The 13,030-nt window shown below is 46.6% G+C and overlaps 1 protein-coding gene and 1 long non-coding RNA gene across 8 annotated transcripts in view; one reads left to right on the top strand and one right to left on the bottom strand.

The window, feature by feature from the left end:
• The window catches only part of NOL4 (nucleolar protein 4), a 199,876-nt gene extending 196,656 nt beyond the window's left edge, over positions 1–3,220 (bottom strand). For 2 of the 5 annotated variants that reach the window (XM_054059339.1, XM_054059341.1), the window contains exon 1: positions 2,771–3,040. In XM_054059339.1, coding sequence (XP_053915314.1) covers positions 2,771–3,037 — 267 coding nt within the window. In that variant the 5' untranslated portion in view covers positions 3,038–3,040. Of the gene's footprint in view, positions 1–1,948; positions 2,191–2,770; positions 3,041–3,084 lie in introns of those variants that run through there. The other 3 variants (XM_054059343.1, XM_054059340.1, XM_054059342.1) reach the window with 3 other exon arrangements.
• On the top strand, positions 2,841–9,389 carry LOC128851320 (uncharacterized). 3 transcript variants are annotated; one of them, XR_008448660.1, is made up of 5 exons: positions 3,096–3,233; positions 3,400–3,880; positions 4,045–4,324; positions 5,986–6,151; positions 7,325–9,389. It is a non-coding gene; the product is annotated as an uncharacterized LOC128851320 (long non-coding RNA). The 3 variants fall into 3 exon arrangements; XR_008448659.1 differs by lacking the exon at positions 3,096–3,233 and adding an exon at positions 2,841–2,977 and having other exon boundaries at positions 3,400–4,324; XR_008448658.1 differs by having other exon boundaries at positions 3,400–4,324.
• The last annotated feature ends 3,641 nt before the right edge of the window (positions 9,390–13,030 follow it).

Genomic DNA, 13,030 nt, shown 5'->3' with positions numbered 1-13,030 from the left:
AATAGTATGGGATAACGACAAGAGAGAGAGAAATAACAACAGTGGGTATGTTTCTAAACAGTAACAAATTAATAAACTCTTAAATAATTAGTAAAAGACATGAGAGAATGGGCTTTTAAGGCCTACCAACGATTACTGTCTGAGGAAAATCCCATCTTTCCCCCTGCAACTTATCTTTCCTGTCTGGTTGAAATCCTAGGCTTCCTAAAGTCAATACGAGCTTTGCCACTGGCTTTCTCCAGGCCAGGGGCTGCATCCCTGTTCTGTCAAACAGGTGATTTCAGAGCCGAGCAGGCGCTGCCCCAATAGCTCATACAAGCCCTTGCCACCCTACACGTCTACTTAAATACTCCTCTGCCTTTTGTGATGGGATAGTGACACCAGATTCATAGGTTTAAGAAACATTTGTTCTCAGAGCTGAGTATTGTATAAAGATGCTGAATATCACCTTTTCTCATTTATGTTAGACAACAGATTTATATTGGCCAGTAGAAGGAATTTTTACCTACATACAGGACCTATTCTGCAAGGCTTTATATGTCATTGTTCGAGTAATGCACAGATATTCAGGAATTCGTTACAGATATGTCATACTACCTTGCCTTTCTTGATTTTATTAGCAGACATCCTTATTTTATTAGGATATTGGCTTGGTTGCTTAAGCTAAAGATAGTTACTTCTATATGAATATAAATACATATATAGAGACATACAGAGACATTCACAGTTGAGGGTATGACTGCCCCAAATGTACAGAGGTAAGGCTAGCAAGGTGCTTGACCTCTGAGTGAAATCTCTGAAGTCAAAAAAAAAAAAAAAAGAGAGAGAAATTTTGATTATTTGATCTGAAAATAAAATAGAGGAGGGGATGCAAGGTGGGACATCAGGCTTTCATGGCCTAGCGAAGGTGAGAGAAAATAGACAAGCTGATCATCACTGAATCTTGTGTTTCAAAGCCCAGAACGGCACTTAATTTTTAGATTCCAGCATGTAAAATTAAGGTTAGCCTTTTTATCTAGTAGCATAGTCAGTGTCATTCTAAAAAATACTTTATTTGCTTACAGTTTTGAACTTGCAGTGAAAAGGATACTTTTAGGGATGAACAATCTTGCCTGCTGCCTCTCCAAAATTATTATTCCAGTAACCAGAAGAAATATTAAAAAATACCGACCTCATTGTAGACTTCTGCTTTAGACTACATTTTCATTATAAACTGTATCTACATAACCCATTGGGGTCAGAGATTAGCAATCAGTCATCTAGAGGCAGAAAAGGGATCTCCCAAATAAATAACCTGAATAACCTGAACCTATAGGCAGACCTAGAACACTCCAGTGAACGGAAACCATAGAGAAGGGAACAAGCTTTATCCAGGGCTGCTCTTTCACTTTCAGTCTTCATATTCGTAAATTCCTTCAAATTAATTCCCCACCTCTGCCTCCCCACAGCCACGACGGCGGTGATGACAAGGGGGCAAATACGAGGCGGCCCCCGGGAATGCCCAGGTTTATGACTTCAGCAAGGCAGAGAGAGGCAGATTTCCCCGGCAGCCTACGTCACAACCCAACCCAGAATACTTTCCAAGAAGCCCCTTTTGCTGCGCCACCCAGCAACCTTCCCGTTAGGTCAGAATCATAGAATAGTTTGGGTTGGAAGGAACCTTAAAGATCATCCCCTCTGCAATGGGCAGAATAAGCTGACAAGATAAATAATAATAATAATAATTAAAAAAAATAAAAAAATTTAAAAAAATTTAAAAAAAGGGGTGGAATGTTCCTCCTCCAAGACAAATGCCCAAGTACGAATATTTTTAATTGCCGGGTTTCCTTTCCCAGCTCCCGCTCCCCTCCCACCCCACGCACAGACAAAAGAAGCTTAGCTTGCGTGACCCAGACCATAAGAAGTAAGAATAATGATACACGAAGAGAGTTCAATAGCCAAAACCTACTTGCAGCCCACAGTCCCCATCTTCTCAGATAAGAAAATCTGTCGCTCCTGCCACCACCAAGCACCAGAGCTGCCAGACCCGCGCCGAGCTCCGCGGCTCCAGCGCCCGCCGGGGGTTGCCCCGCTGCCTCAGCCCATGGAATGGAGTTCCCAGCCTTATGGCTGCGAGGCTGGTGCATCCCCCAGAAAGAAGAACCAAGCGCACCGTTTCCCTCGGTCATGCGGAACCCTCTCTCCCTCTCTCTCTCCCTCCCTTTGTTGAGCATCCTGTCTTCCCCGCCGCCGTTACCATCGCAGCCAGCCCGCACGGGGATGCGGGATAACCATAATAATAATAAATATATCTTAAAAGGAGGGAGGAAAAAAACCAGCATAAACAACGGATATCCCGAGGAAACACACACACAGAGATGACCGCCCGGCGCCGGGCTGGCCGAGCGCCAGGCGAGGCTCCCCCGGTGCGGGACCGAGCGGTACCCGGGGAGCGGCACAATAGCCGGGACAAAGCCCAGCGCGGCCCCGCCGCGGCGGCTCGGGGAGATGCGGGGGTGGGGATGGGGGGGGAGACACACACACGGGCGAGGAGGAGAACGACACGGCCCCGGCAGGGTGTGTTTGTGCGCACGATCGCTTTAAATGAAAGGACCCACAAAGAGCTCGGCGGTGTATAATGTGACAGGCAAACGCGACATGGTGATGATGACTTGGGGGGGGGAAGAGGGAGGAAGGAGCCAACTGTGGCTGCGGCTCCCCCTGTGCCTCTCGCTCCCGGAGCGGGGCTGCGGCGGCCGACATAGAACAAGGAAGACAATTCTCTACTAACCGTGGTTTTGACTGGCACGTACAGCACTTGCTTCCCTCCTCCAGCACCACCACTGACCTCGTCCGAGTTGCCGAGCTGGAAGCCTTTAGATTTGACCCAGAATTTGAATTTGGCATTATCCGTGGAGCTCGACTCGGAGCCGTTCAGGAGCTGGACGATCCGGTCGTATTTTTTACGGGTCACCGTCTTGGTTTTTCCTGAGTCCCCGTAAGTCCTGAGACACCAGTCTTGAAACTGGCGGTACATGTCCCGGTCGCTGCTCTCCATAATCTCCTAGCACCCACACGCACACATGCACACGCACTCACACTCACCCGCAGACGGACAGACGGACACGCGCGCCCGGGTGCGGGGCCGGGGGCCGCCCCGCCGCACTTTGCACCTGTTCACCCAGCGCTCATGAAAAATGCATCCAGCTCCCAGCCCGAGCGAAGGAGGTCCCGGTGCAGGCAGATCCCAGCGGGTCTGCTGGGGCTTTTTTTTGTTGTTGTTGTGGTGGTGGTTCGGGCGGGTTCGGGGGGCGGGAGAGGGATGGATGAGGGGGGCAGCGATCAATTCGATAGTGTGGCAATGTTCTTCATTATTTTGGTTTTGTTTGCTTTTTTTTTTTTTTTTTTTTTTTTCCACAGGAGGCAAAACGAGTCTGGTAGAAGCTCCTCTTATCCTTCCACTGTACGTGATCAGTCTCTTTAATAATTGTGCAAGGCAGGACTATCCCACTGGCTCCAGCAGCGTCTTACCCGGAGAGGGTTCGGGCGGATAAATAATTAAAATCCTATCCCTTGGCTTAGCGAAGAGAGAAGAAAAATATTGACTCGGATCCTTCTTCTTTTCCATACATCGGCTGCACCCGGATTCGCTCTGGATAGTGCAGGTGAAGGTGGGGGGGCGAAAGGAAAGGAAAGAGGGGGAAAAAAGCTCCCCCTCCTCGTCCCCGGCTGCCTGCTCGGAAGGCTTTTCTGTCTCTGTCCTGGCGGGCTGCGCCTCTCCCTGAAGCCGCCTCGCCGCGCAGGATGGAGGAAGCACTGAAGGGCAAACGGGTCTCTCTGCTCCCCCTTTATTCCAAGGCTGGGCGGCTCTGCTTTAGATATCCCCGCTCCGGGCATGAAGGTACTGGAAAGAAAGAAAGTTCTTACCTGCTATTTTCTAAGCCTAATACATCCGATCCGGGTTTTAAGGACATATTTTTTAATTATAGGGGCGGGGGGGTGGGTGAGGGGGAAATGGTCTGTGAGCATTTCAATTCCTCATGTTCGGTCCCATTAAATTTTCAGATGCCGTTTTAGGATTTTTTCCTGTTTATTTACTTAGCAATCCCAGCAGATGAAGAGAGAAAAAGAAAAAAAAAAAAAAAAGGAACACCAGATTGTGTAGGCGACAGGCTCGGATATTGGACCAGAGGAGAGAGAGATCAGTCCCAGGAGGATGTTGGTAAAGGAAAGGAGGCGGCTCTCGGTCGCTCTGCCAGTGTAATGATGGTGCTCACACATGTAGGACTCCTCGGGTGCGGGGTATCCTTTGCTCTCTGGGCTAAACTGGCTACAAGGCATTCAAGTAAGTTTGCGTGCGGATGCTGAGCAAAATCCCCCCTTTTTTTTAAAAGGGGGGGAAAAAAAAAAAAGAGAAAAAAAAAAAGGCAGCAATCCTGATTTTTGTCCCCTTCCCGGTGGCGGTTTGCGCTCACGGCGGCGATGTCCGCGCTGTCCCCGGTGCCTCCCGCCGCGCCGCTCCTCCTGGCCGGGTGTCCGCGGCCGCGCCCGCCCGCGCCGCCTCCGCCGTGCGCAGCCTCCGCGCTCCCACGCTCCGCGGCGCCCCCCGCGCTCTGCGATGCGGCGGCTGCGGCGCGCACCGGGCCGGGCCCCAGCGGCTTCTCCGCGATCCGCACACACACACACACACACACCCCGCTCCCCTCCGCCCCGACACCACCGCCACCCCCCTCCGCCCCGCGAGCCCTGATTGGCCGCCGGGACAAAAGTTTCTGTGGCGACGGCGGCGCGGCGCGGTGACGGGCAGCGCTGTCCCATGTCGGGATGGCGCGCCAGGCGCCCCCGCCTCCGCGGGCGCGGACCCCGCCGCGGGCTGCCGGGGGGAGGACGAAGGGGTGGAGGGGCAGGAGATGGAAGGGGAAGGAGAGGCGAGGGCAGCGTTTCCATGGCGATGTCTCCGGGAGCAGCACCCCCCCACCCCCCCTTTTCCCTCCCTCCCCGCGCGCAGACGGAGCGAGCGGATCAGCTGACGCATCATTAGCTTAGGACCTAATTATTGCTTATTGGAGCAAGAAGCGCGCGCGGGGCCGCGGCGTGGGGGGTGGTGGTGGGATGGGATGGGGTGGGATGGGATGGGGGGGATGGGATGGGGTGGGATGGGATAAGATGAGATGAGATGCGATGGGGTGGGATGGGATAGGATGCGATGGAGGGGGATGGGACGGGGTGGGATGCGATGCGATGGGGTGGGATGGGATAGGATGCGATGGGGTGGGATGGGATGCGTGTCCCCACCGCACTTGGCGCCGCACCGGGGGTCCCCGCGGGGACACGTGGCCGCCGCCGGGGTGGGCTTTCCCTTGGAAACGGGAGAGCGAAGCCGCCTCCCCCGCATCCTGGGTCTTTTCCCCGCATCCCCCGGGAGCCTCCGCGCATCGCTGGTCCCCGCAGCCCGGGCAGCGCTGGCAGAGGGTGGAACGGGAGGCCGGGATGGGCTTAAACCCCGGGCACGTGCCCTTGGCTCATCCTCCGCGCGGAAACCAGGGGGGGGATGCGAGGCTCCTGGGCTTCAGCTCGGTGTCCTCCGCAGAAATCTCGCCTGCGCCTGGGCTTCCAACCGCGCGGGGCCTGGAAGGACCCGGTACAAAAGGCAGCTGTGGGGTTTTGCTGCCCAGGCTTGGGCAGCGATGAGCACCCTCTGCTTGCATCACCTTGCAGCCCGCAGGAAAAGGCTGTCGTGGGCTGTGGTGCCAAGAAAACGGTGTTTGCCGAGCCTGGATTTCTAATGCTAAAAGGGAAGGTGCCAATGGAGCTGGGAGAAGCCCTTCTTTGCGCATCCCGGCCAGACCACACTGGTCCATCGGGCTGTACCTCAGCCCGGCCTCCATCTGTCTCCCTGCTTGACCCCTGACTCGCACGCACCACCACGCTGCTCTGCTCCTCTCCCATCCTTTCTCCCTCCCCCTGGTCCTGTGTTTATTCTCTGTTTTTCTGCTTTCTGTCTAGAAACACCGCCACGGAAGCAAGCGAAGCTGGGAGACGACTGTTGTTTAAAAGCAGCCCGCTGAAGGATGTTTGTGTTGCCAAAACCTTTCCCGGCATCTGTAAAATCTGAGAGGACAAGCTGGCACAATAGGCTGAGAAAAGTAGGACTTAGAGATAACCCAAGCAGGTCTGAGACTTTTTGTTGGCCACTGGGTCCATAAATTATCTTGGCAGCTCTGTTTTGGTGTTTGAGGAGCACGGGACTCCTGTCCATCACAGGATCTGGAGGAGAGGCAGTAACAAAGGAACTGCTGTGGAGAAGGGAAACAAGGGGAACCTCTCTGAACCCTCACCCAGCAGGCTTTATGAGTTGTAGCATTACTTTAATGTGCCGTTATACATACATTTAGAAAAGGAGTTGTAACACAGATTGGGCTGCACCGCTAAACAATCCTCTCAGATAATTGTTTTTTAAACCAGGCTCCCGCTGAGGGTCTCAGTCACTTCCATATCACACTGCTACCATGCTATGCATGAATCCAAAGTAAGCCCACAAAACAAGGAGGGGAAAAGGAAGATGTGATGTAGCCTGGAATGGTGATCCGGACAATTAGAGCATGGATGAGTGAAATGCTTGAGATAGGCAGGAGCATTTTAATCTTTCAGAAAACAATTCCATATCCAGCAGTACCACTTTGGACCGTGTGAAGAGCTATATGCCTTCTCAGCAGAGACAAATTCTTAAATTCAGTAGAGGTTGAACCATGCCTTAAAAAAACCCAGAAATACTCATTATTTTTTTCAAACTACTTAATGACAGGAGACAGAACAAACAAAAGTGGATGAAAACCAACTGTGGTGGGGAGTGGGGATGGAGAGTAGAAATTAGTATAATATTTAACTCAGCTGGATTTGTCTCTTTGTTTTACGGTTAGGATTTTTTATTAGCTTTGGTGAAAGGTACGGGTATATATTACTGCTTCCATTAACCACTTGGCCAGAAGTCCCAGGAGCATCCTGGAACCCCACCGTGCTGGGCAGTGGTTCAGTGCAGGACAGGAAAATGATGCTTACCATAAAGAGTTAGTGATCTAAATAAGTTTGATTGTATGGTGCATAACCTCGCTCTTATATAAATGTACATTGTAGGATATATCTGCGTAACCTGTACTCATTCAATATGTCTTCTATGTATACAGTAATTTCAGCAGAATTGATATGGAGAGTTTAGAATGCAGACTTTTAATCCCCAGTTTTTAAGTCATCTGAGATTCTGAAATCAGTAGCATAAGATTATATTTCAATAAGGAAAATTGCATGAGGTTAGCTTCACCTTTCTGTCTTTTTTTTTTGGTATCAGAATTGACAGGGTTTAATTACACAGACTGGAATCTCCTTGAAGTGAAAAAGGCTTGTACAGACCTTCCTTCTGTCAAGACTTCCAGTGACACCCCATTACTCAGCTTGAAGAGAAAGGGAGTGTGTCGGTCCTTCAGTGCCATGGACTGAGACTCTTCTGTTCCGCATTCTGCAGAACCCACTTGCCTTTGTCAGGAAATGAAAGTTTCTGTCCTCGGGTTTGGAGACAGCCTTACTATGGCAAATCTGTGCCTGGCTGGATTGTTTGCTCTGCAGCCAGCCCAAAACAATACACCACCAACAGATGTGTGAACTTTTCCATTCAGTGTAATGAAGTGTTAGTTGCAAAACAGAATTTTGTCGATTTAAATTGCCTCATGTGCATCGGGCTGTGAAAGAGGTTTAAAATAAATCATGAATAAGTTATAAATATTGTATTTTTGGAATTATCAGCTCTTTAAGTCCACTGGCAACAGAAAGCGAAAGCTTAGGCAGAAAGTGGCCTGATGTCTCCCGTTAAAGTTACCAGTGGTTTTGGATGAAATTACAGTATTTTGATGACAAAGCACCGAGTCCATAGAAAAAGCTGAGAAGACACAAGTTTTTAAAACTTGCTGAAAAAAAAAGAGAAGGCTTTGGGCTGAAATCGATCGTTCAACTTCTGGCAAAGAAGAATATTGAGAAAATGTGCACCGCATTTCAGCATAGTGTTTGATATGGAGTTGTTGGATGGTTGAAAGTAGCTTTTGAGGGTAAGAATTTTCTATCAGTAGTTTTTTTTCTCCGACATAGTTAGAAAAATAATTTTGATGCTTCTAACTTGCCATGTGCATGAGTTACAACTCCGCTTTCTGTGCAGACTGAAAATCTTCCTTGCTGAACCGAGAGAAGATGCAGTTAGGGATAAAGAAACCACAGCTCCCAATGATTTACTTTAAACTGTGTGCCTGCTAGCACTTTTTGTCTTTCCTGGAGAGAATTTCAGTGGAAGTCTATTGTCGCGTTCTTTACAGCCCTGTGATGGCAGCGCCAAGGAGTACTGCCAGCCTTAATGCTGGTAGAGACAGAAGTCAATGTTAGTGCACTGCATGGGCTTGTCTGCTGCCTTCCCTTGGTCTCACATGCTTGACAAAATCCCCTGACTGGCTGAATAATCAGTCACCTCATTACGTTTGAGGAGGTGGGACTCTGCTGTGACACAGCTTTCATGAGAAAATAGTCACCATTCCATCTACTAGTATTACTGGCAAAGGATCACTCTAGAAAGATGTTCTTAATATTAACTCCAAGGTGTTTGCTGCTCAAAAGATCAGAAACTAGAGGTGGATACTTGGTAGTGTTAATGTATGAAAACTGCAAGCAAATGAACACCTCTTGATTTTTAATTTACCTACTGAGTGAATTATCATGGAGCAAAGCCTAAACTTTACATTATTGTTGGATATAAATGTTTCCTGCAAGTTTTCTTTTGTTTCAAATTCCAATATTCCTCTCTATTTTTTTCATCAGGTTTTGGTCAGTTACTGCTGGAGTTTGGAAAATTAAGAAGAGGTAGACCAAGGCAGTGACTCAAAGATGGATTATAGGAACATACTAGATGATTGCTAAATCTTTGGGGGAAAGAGGCTGTATGTTCCTGGATTTATAAAGAAATGGAAGCATGGTGACGTAATTCTGGTTAGGATCTTTGAACAAAGAGTGGTCTTGGTGATGCTGATGAGAGTAATATTGGGATATATTCCATCTTTGCCTCTTAACGATCTTGTTTGGAGACATTTGGAATCTCTTATGGAAAATACTCAAACTCACTCTCCCTTACCGCACTTAAAAAAATTCAGTCTCGGCTTCATTCTACAAAGCTGCTTTGCTTTAAGTAGCAGTTCTGCAAACCATAACTTCACATATTTCTTTTACTTTATGCTTTATTACTAAGAATATTTGCATGAAAACAGGATCTTTGTTTAAAAGTTCCTGCTTCTTATTCATCACAGCTCATTGGGTTGGAAGCAATTACAGTACCCTCTACAGAAGGCTCTGATCCCTTCAGAGCAGGAAAATATAAGCAGGAATAGAGAAACTTTTAAGAATCTAAGCTCTTGTTTTCATGCAAATGCCCTCATTTTGTTAGTAATAAAGAAAGGAAAAAGGAGTAAATATGTGACATACAGTGGAAAAAAGGGTATGTTTCAAATGTGTTGAGGCTTACTTATGGGCATTGAATGGTTTTTAATGTTATAATGATGCCTTACATTCAACCTTTCTTGCTTTTATCCTAAAAGAGAAGGTGTGCACAAAGGATTTTTTGGGGTGTGTTCATGTAGGATTTCTTATTCTTTCTACAAGCAGTGTATCTCTCTCAGCTAGGGCAATGCTAATAAACCAGCTACTGTAATATTACCCAGTGTCTTGTCTAAACCAAGCCAGAACTTGTGAGGCAGTGCTGAAAATGCTAGCAGCCTATCCCCGTAAGCATTCTCAACTCTATTGCCATTGAGGAAAATGTGATAATTCGAAATTTTTCCATAAAGTTCCAGGTCCATCTCTACAGCCATCTAGTAGTGTCAGGCACTACTAGTCAGAGCCAACAGTGGAGCAGAGTGTGGTTAACCAGCTGGCACTGTCCTTATGACAGGAGGAAACTGTGGAGGAAGGGGGAAAAAAAGGAAGAGGAGAATTAGTCAATCTGAAATACTTGGCAAAATGCAACATTAATCCCTCCCTAGTATAATTTTGCATCTGATGTAAAAGTAAAATCCACATTTTACTTCTGTATCAGCAGCATGGAGTCCTCCTGCCACTTCAAAAAGTTCAGGAGATTGCCAGCTAAAGACCGAAACAGAAGTGTTACCTCCCATTGCAGATATTATTTCCTCATTTCCTTGAGTATTTTATGGGTTTCAGCTCCTTAACCTAATTGATCTTGCTTCACAAGTGAAATTTGCTCAAAGTACTTCCCAGATTTTTACCACTGTAGTTTTACTATAAGCTAGCTGTTCTCTTTAAATGAAAACACCATGCACATTTTGCAGTGATATGTGTAGGGTTCCAGAATGATCGTTAAAGAAGTGCCCTTTCAGAAATTGTCATTACTGTTAGCTTTTGACTTGGTAACATTCGTGCACTGTTTCAATGTCCTGAATAAAGTTATCACCGAAACACCAGGTCAGTGCCATTAGCATCAACTTTAAGCAGTACAAATAGTATCTGCTCTCATGTGACTTTTCCCCACTCATCAAATGCTGTTTATCTATTGCACACTCCTTACACTGGTTTCTCTCTTCCTGTTACAATACTGAATAAATTTTGCTCAGTATAATCCCATTCTGAACTATAACAACAGAAGAAAGATCGCTAATTTTAAAAAGCAAACACAAACAACTGAATTGATTAAATAAAAAATTCTCAGAACAACTAGGGATTTGTAAGTAGAAGCAGGGTGCAGGTATCCATTAATTTGTGGCAAATACAATTGGTTCAGACCCAAGGAGCAGGTTTGGTTTAGAGTGTTCTCCTGACTGGTTGATTTGGTTTGTTTGTTGGTCTGCTACTCTCTGTGTGCTCTGCCTGAATGGGTTATCCCTCACCCCTCAGGAGTGAGGAGAGGAACTCTGACCTAGGAAGGTCCCTGTCACCTATAGGTTGAGTCCCCTACCAGAAATCAGTTAGGTAGAGAATTTTGAGGCATTATATGTAGATGATGCCCAGGATAGGGACCCAAGGGTAGTTGTCATTGTGTCCCACATGTCTCCCAGTTTAGGAATACAGGCCTGGACAGGACCTCTCCTCACTGGTCCCACCTACTCTAAGTACCTTGCAACATTTAGTCAAAGATGCAAAACACCTGTTCCATGTTTCCCCCATACTCCAGGACTCTCCCAAGAGATGTCTTCTGAAAACCTGCAGAAGGAGACAAAAATCCACAGTAGTTTGCAACAGCAGTGAAATAGTCGTGGCTTTCTGATTTCTAACCAGCTGTGCCATACCACAAGCAGCTTAGCAAGGAGGCACTAAGTATGAAAGATGACAGCACTCAGGAATTAAATGAGATAGGAGGCCAGGACTGCCCCCCTGTGCTCCATCTCTGGAGATCTGCCAGAATCACAGCATTTATCCAAACCTTGTGGGTTATTTGCTGTTAGAAGCAGGTTTATTTAGACCTCAGTGTGCCTGTGTGTTTTCTTATTCCCATATTCTTATTACTGAGAATGAAATCCACAGGCTTACAACAGTGTAGATGGAGCCAAACATCATTGTGATCACTCTGCCCTTTGATAGAGCCCCTCATGCTGAGCTGGGAAATAGAGAGGTAGATATGGAGCGTGAGGCAGCAAAAATGCCTGTTTTGTTTCAGGAAGGACTTATTTTAACCATTGACATTTCTCCACCTTCTGTCCTCAAACATTTAATGACCACTCTTTAGTATATAAAGCATTGCAAAAGCGGCTGTAGCAAAATTGATCCTGATGCCTTATCTTTTAGATGTTTACACATTTCCAAGGTACCTCTAAGGCTCGTCCACCACTGCTAAAGGCTGAGGAATTCACCTGAACCAGCCTGCTCGTATATAATTTTGGTTTCTGTCTTCCCAAAAGTAAAAGACCATCTGAAAAAACCCAGCCAATTGGATAATGCTTTAAGGCTCTGAAACAGAAAAGAATGGCTAGCGAAGAACCTCAGTAGTGACAGCAGTATGCTTGAAATGTGAAGGATTGCATGAATATTTGTATTTATGACCTCTAGCCTATAGAGAACAATGCTGCCTAAGCAAAGTCCTCATTCTTTTTAACACATATGAACTTTGTAGTGTTAAGCTTTATGTATTTTCATACATTTCTAATTGAGCTTTGCATCGTGGTTCTTGTGAAAGAAAGTAAGACTGAAGCTCCTCGTACTTTCCACAGCCATTTTTTGAACCAGAGGTGTACTCTGTTTTCTGAAGTTGATATCCTCATTCAAACAAATATGCAATAAAAAATGTGTTCATGTGTGAAAAAGCCATATGCGGTGTTGAAATTCTGGCCAACTTGTTATACAGACACTACATGCTACAGAAATGAGGGCTCAGTAGGGGAATTCTACTCATAGCATAATGCACTCAACTTCAAAAGCAACATCTTGCCTTCAGTACTCTCAGTCATACCAGAGACTGGGGAGGTCAACATGATGGCCATAGGCAGGGTAGCTTAGGAAGATATGCTACTGTTTCCACTGTTTGGTTTTGGTTTTCTTAAAAGATGTTTACTCTGTCTGTAAGATCAAGTATGGCCATGGTATTTCTCAGTCTCTTGTGGGAAGGAAAATGCAATTTCAACCTTTGCCTTCAAACTTGCAAGACTCCCTACTGTAGTCACCCGCTCTGTTGTGCTTAGCACGGGCGGAAAACTATCTGGTGGCATATTACTGACTTTCTATTTTGTGTGTTCATTTTGCTAATTAATCAGAGGAAACAGAAAAAGAACATAGGCTAGACCAAAACTTGTCCATCATACATTAGCTCATGCTGGCTGGCCCAATTTTTCACTGTGCTTTTTTCTATCATTTTTATTTATATATCTGGATTCATCAAAGAAGTGAAGAGCACTCAATCCCTTATCCAAATAATTGATAAAGATATTAATCAAAACTGAGCCCTGGGAAAGAATGCTTCTGGAACTGGCTGCCAACTGAATTTAGCTCCATTCACCACAACACTCCGGGCTCAGCCAAT

The sequence above is a fragment of the Cuculus canorus genome, chromosome 2 (assembly GCF_017976375.1).
Source record: "Cuculus canorus isolate bCucCan1 chromosome 2, bCucCan1.pri, whole genome shotgun sequence".
In the NCBI taxonomy this organism is placed as follows: Eukaryota; Metazoa; Chordata; class Aves; order Cuculiformes; family Cuculidae; genus Cuculus; species Cuculus canorus.
The sequence above is the reverse complement of the archived record's forward strand: the minus strand, read 5'-3'. Positions and strand labels throughout refer to the sequence as shown.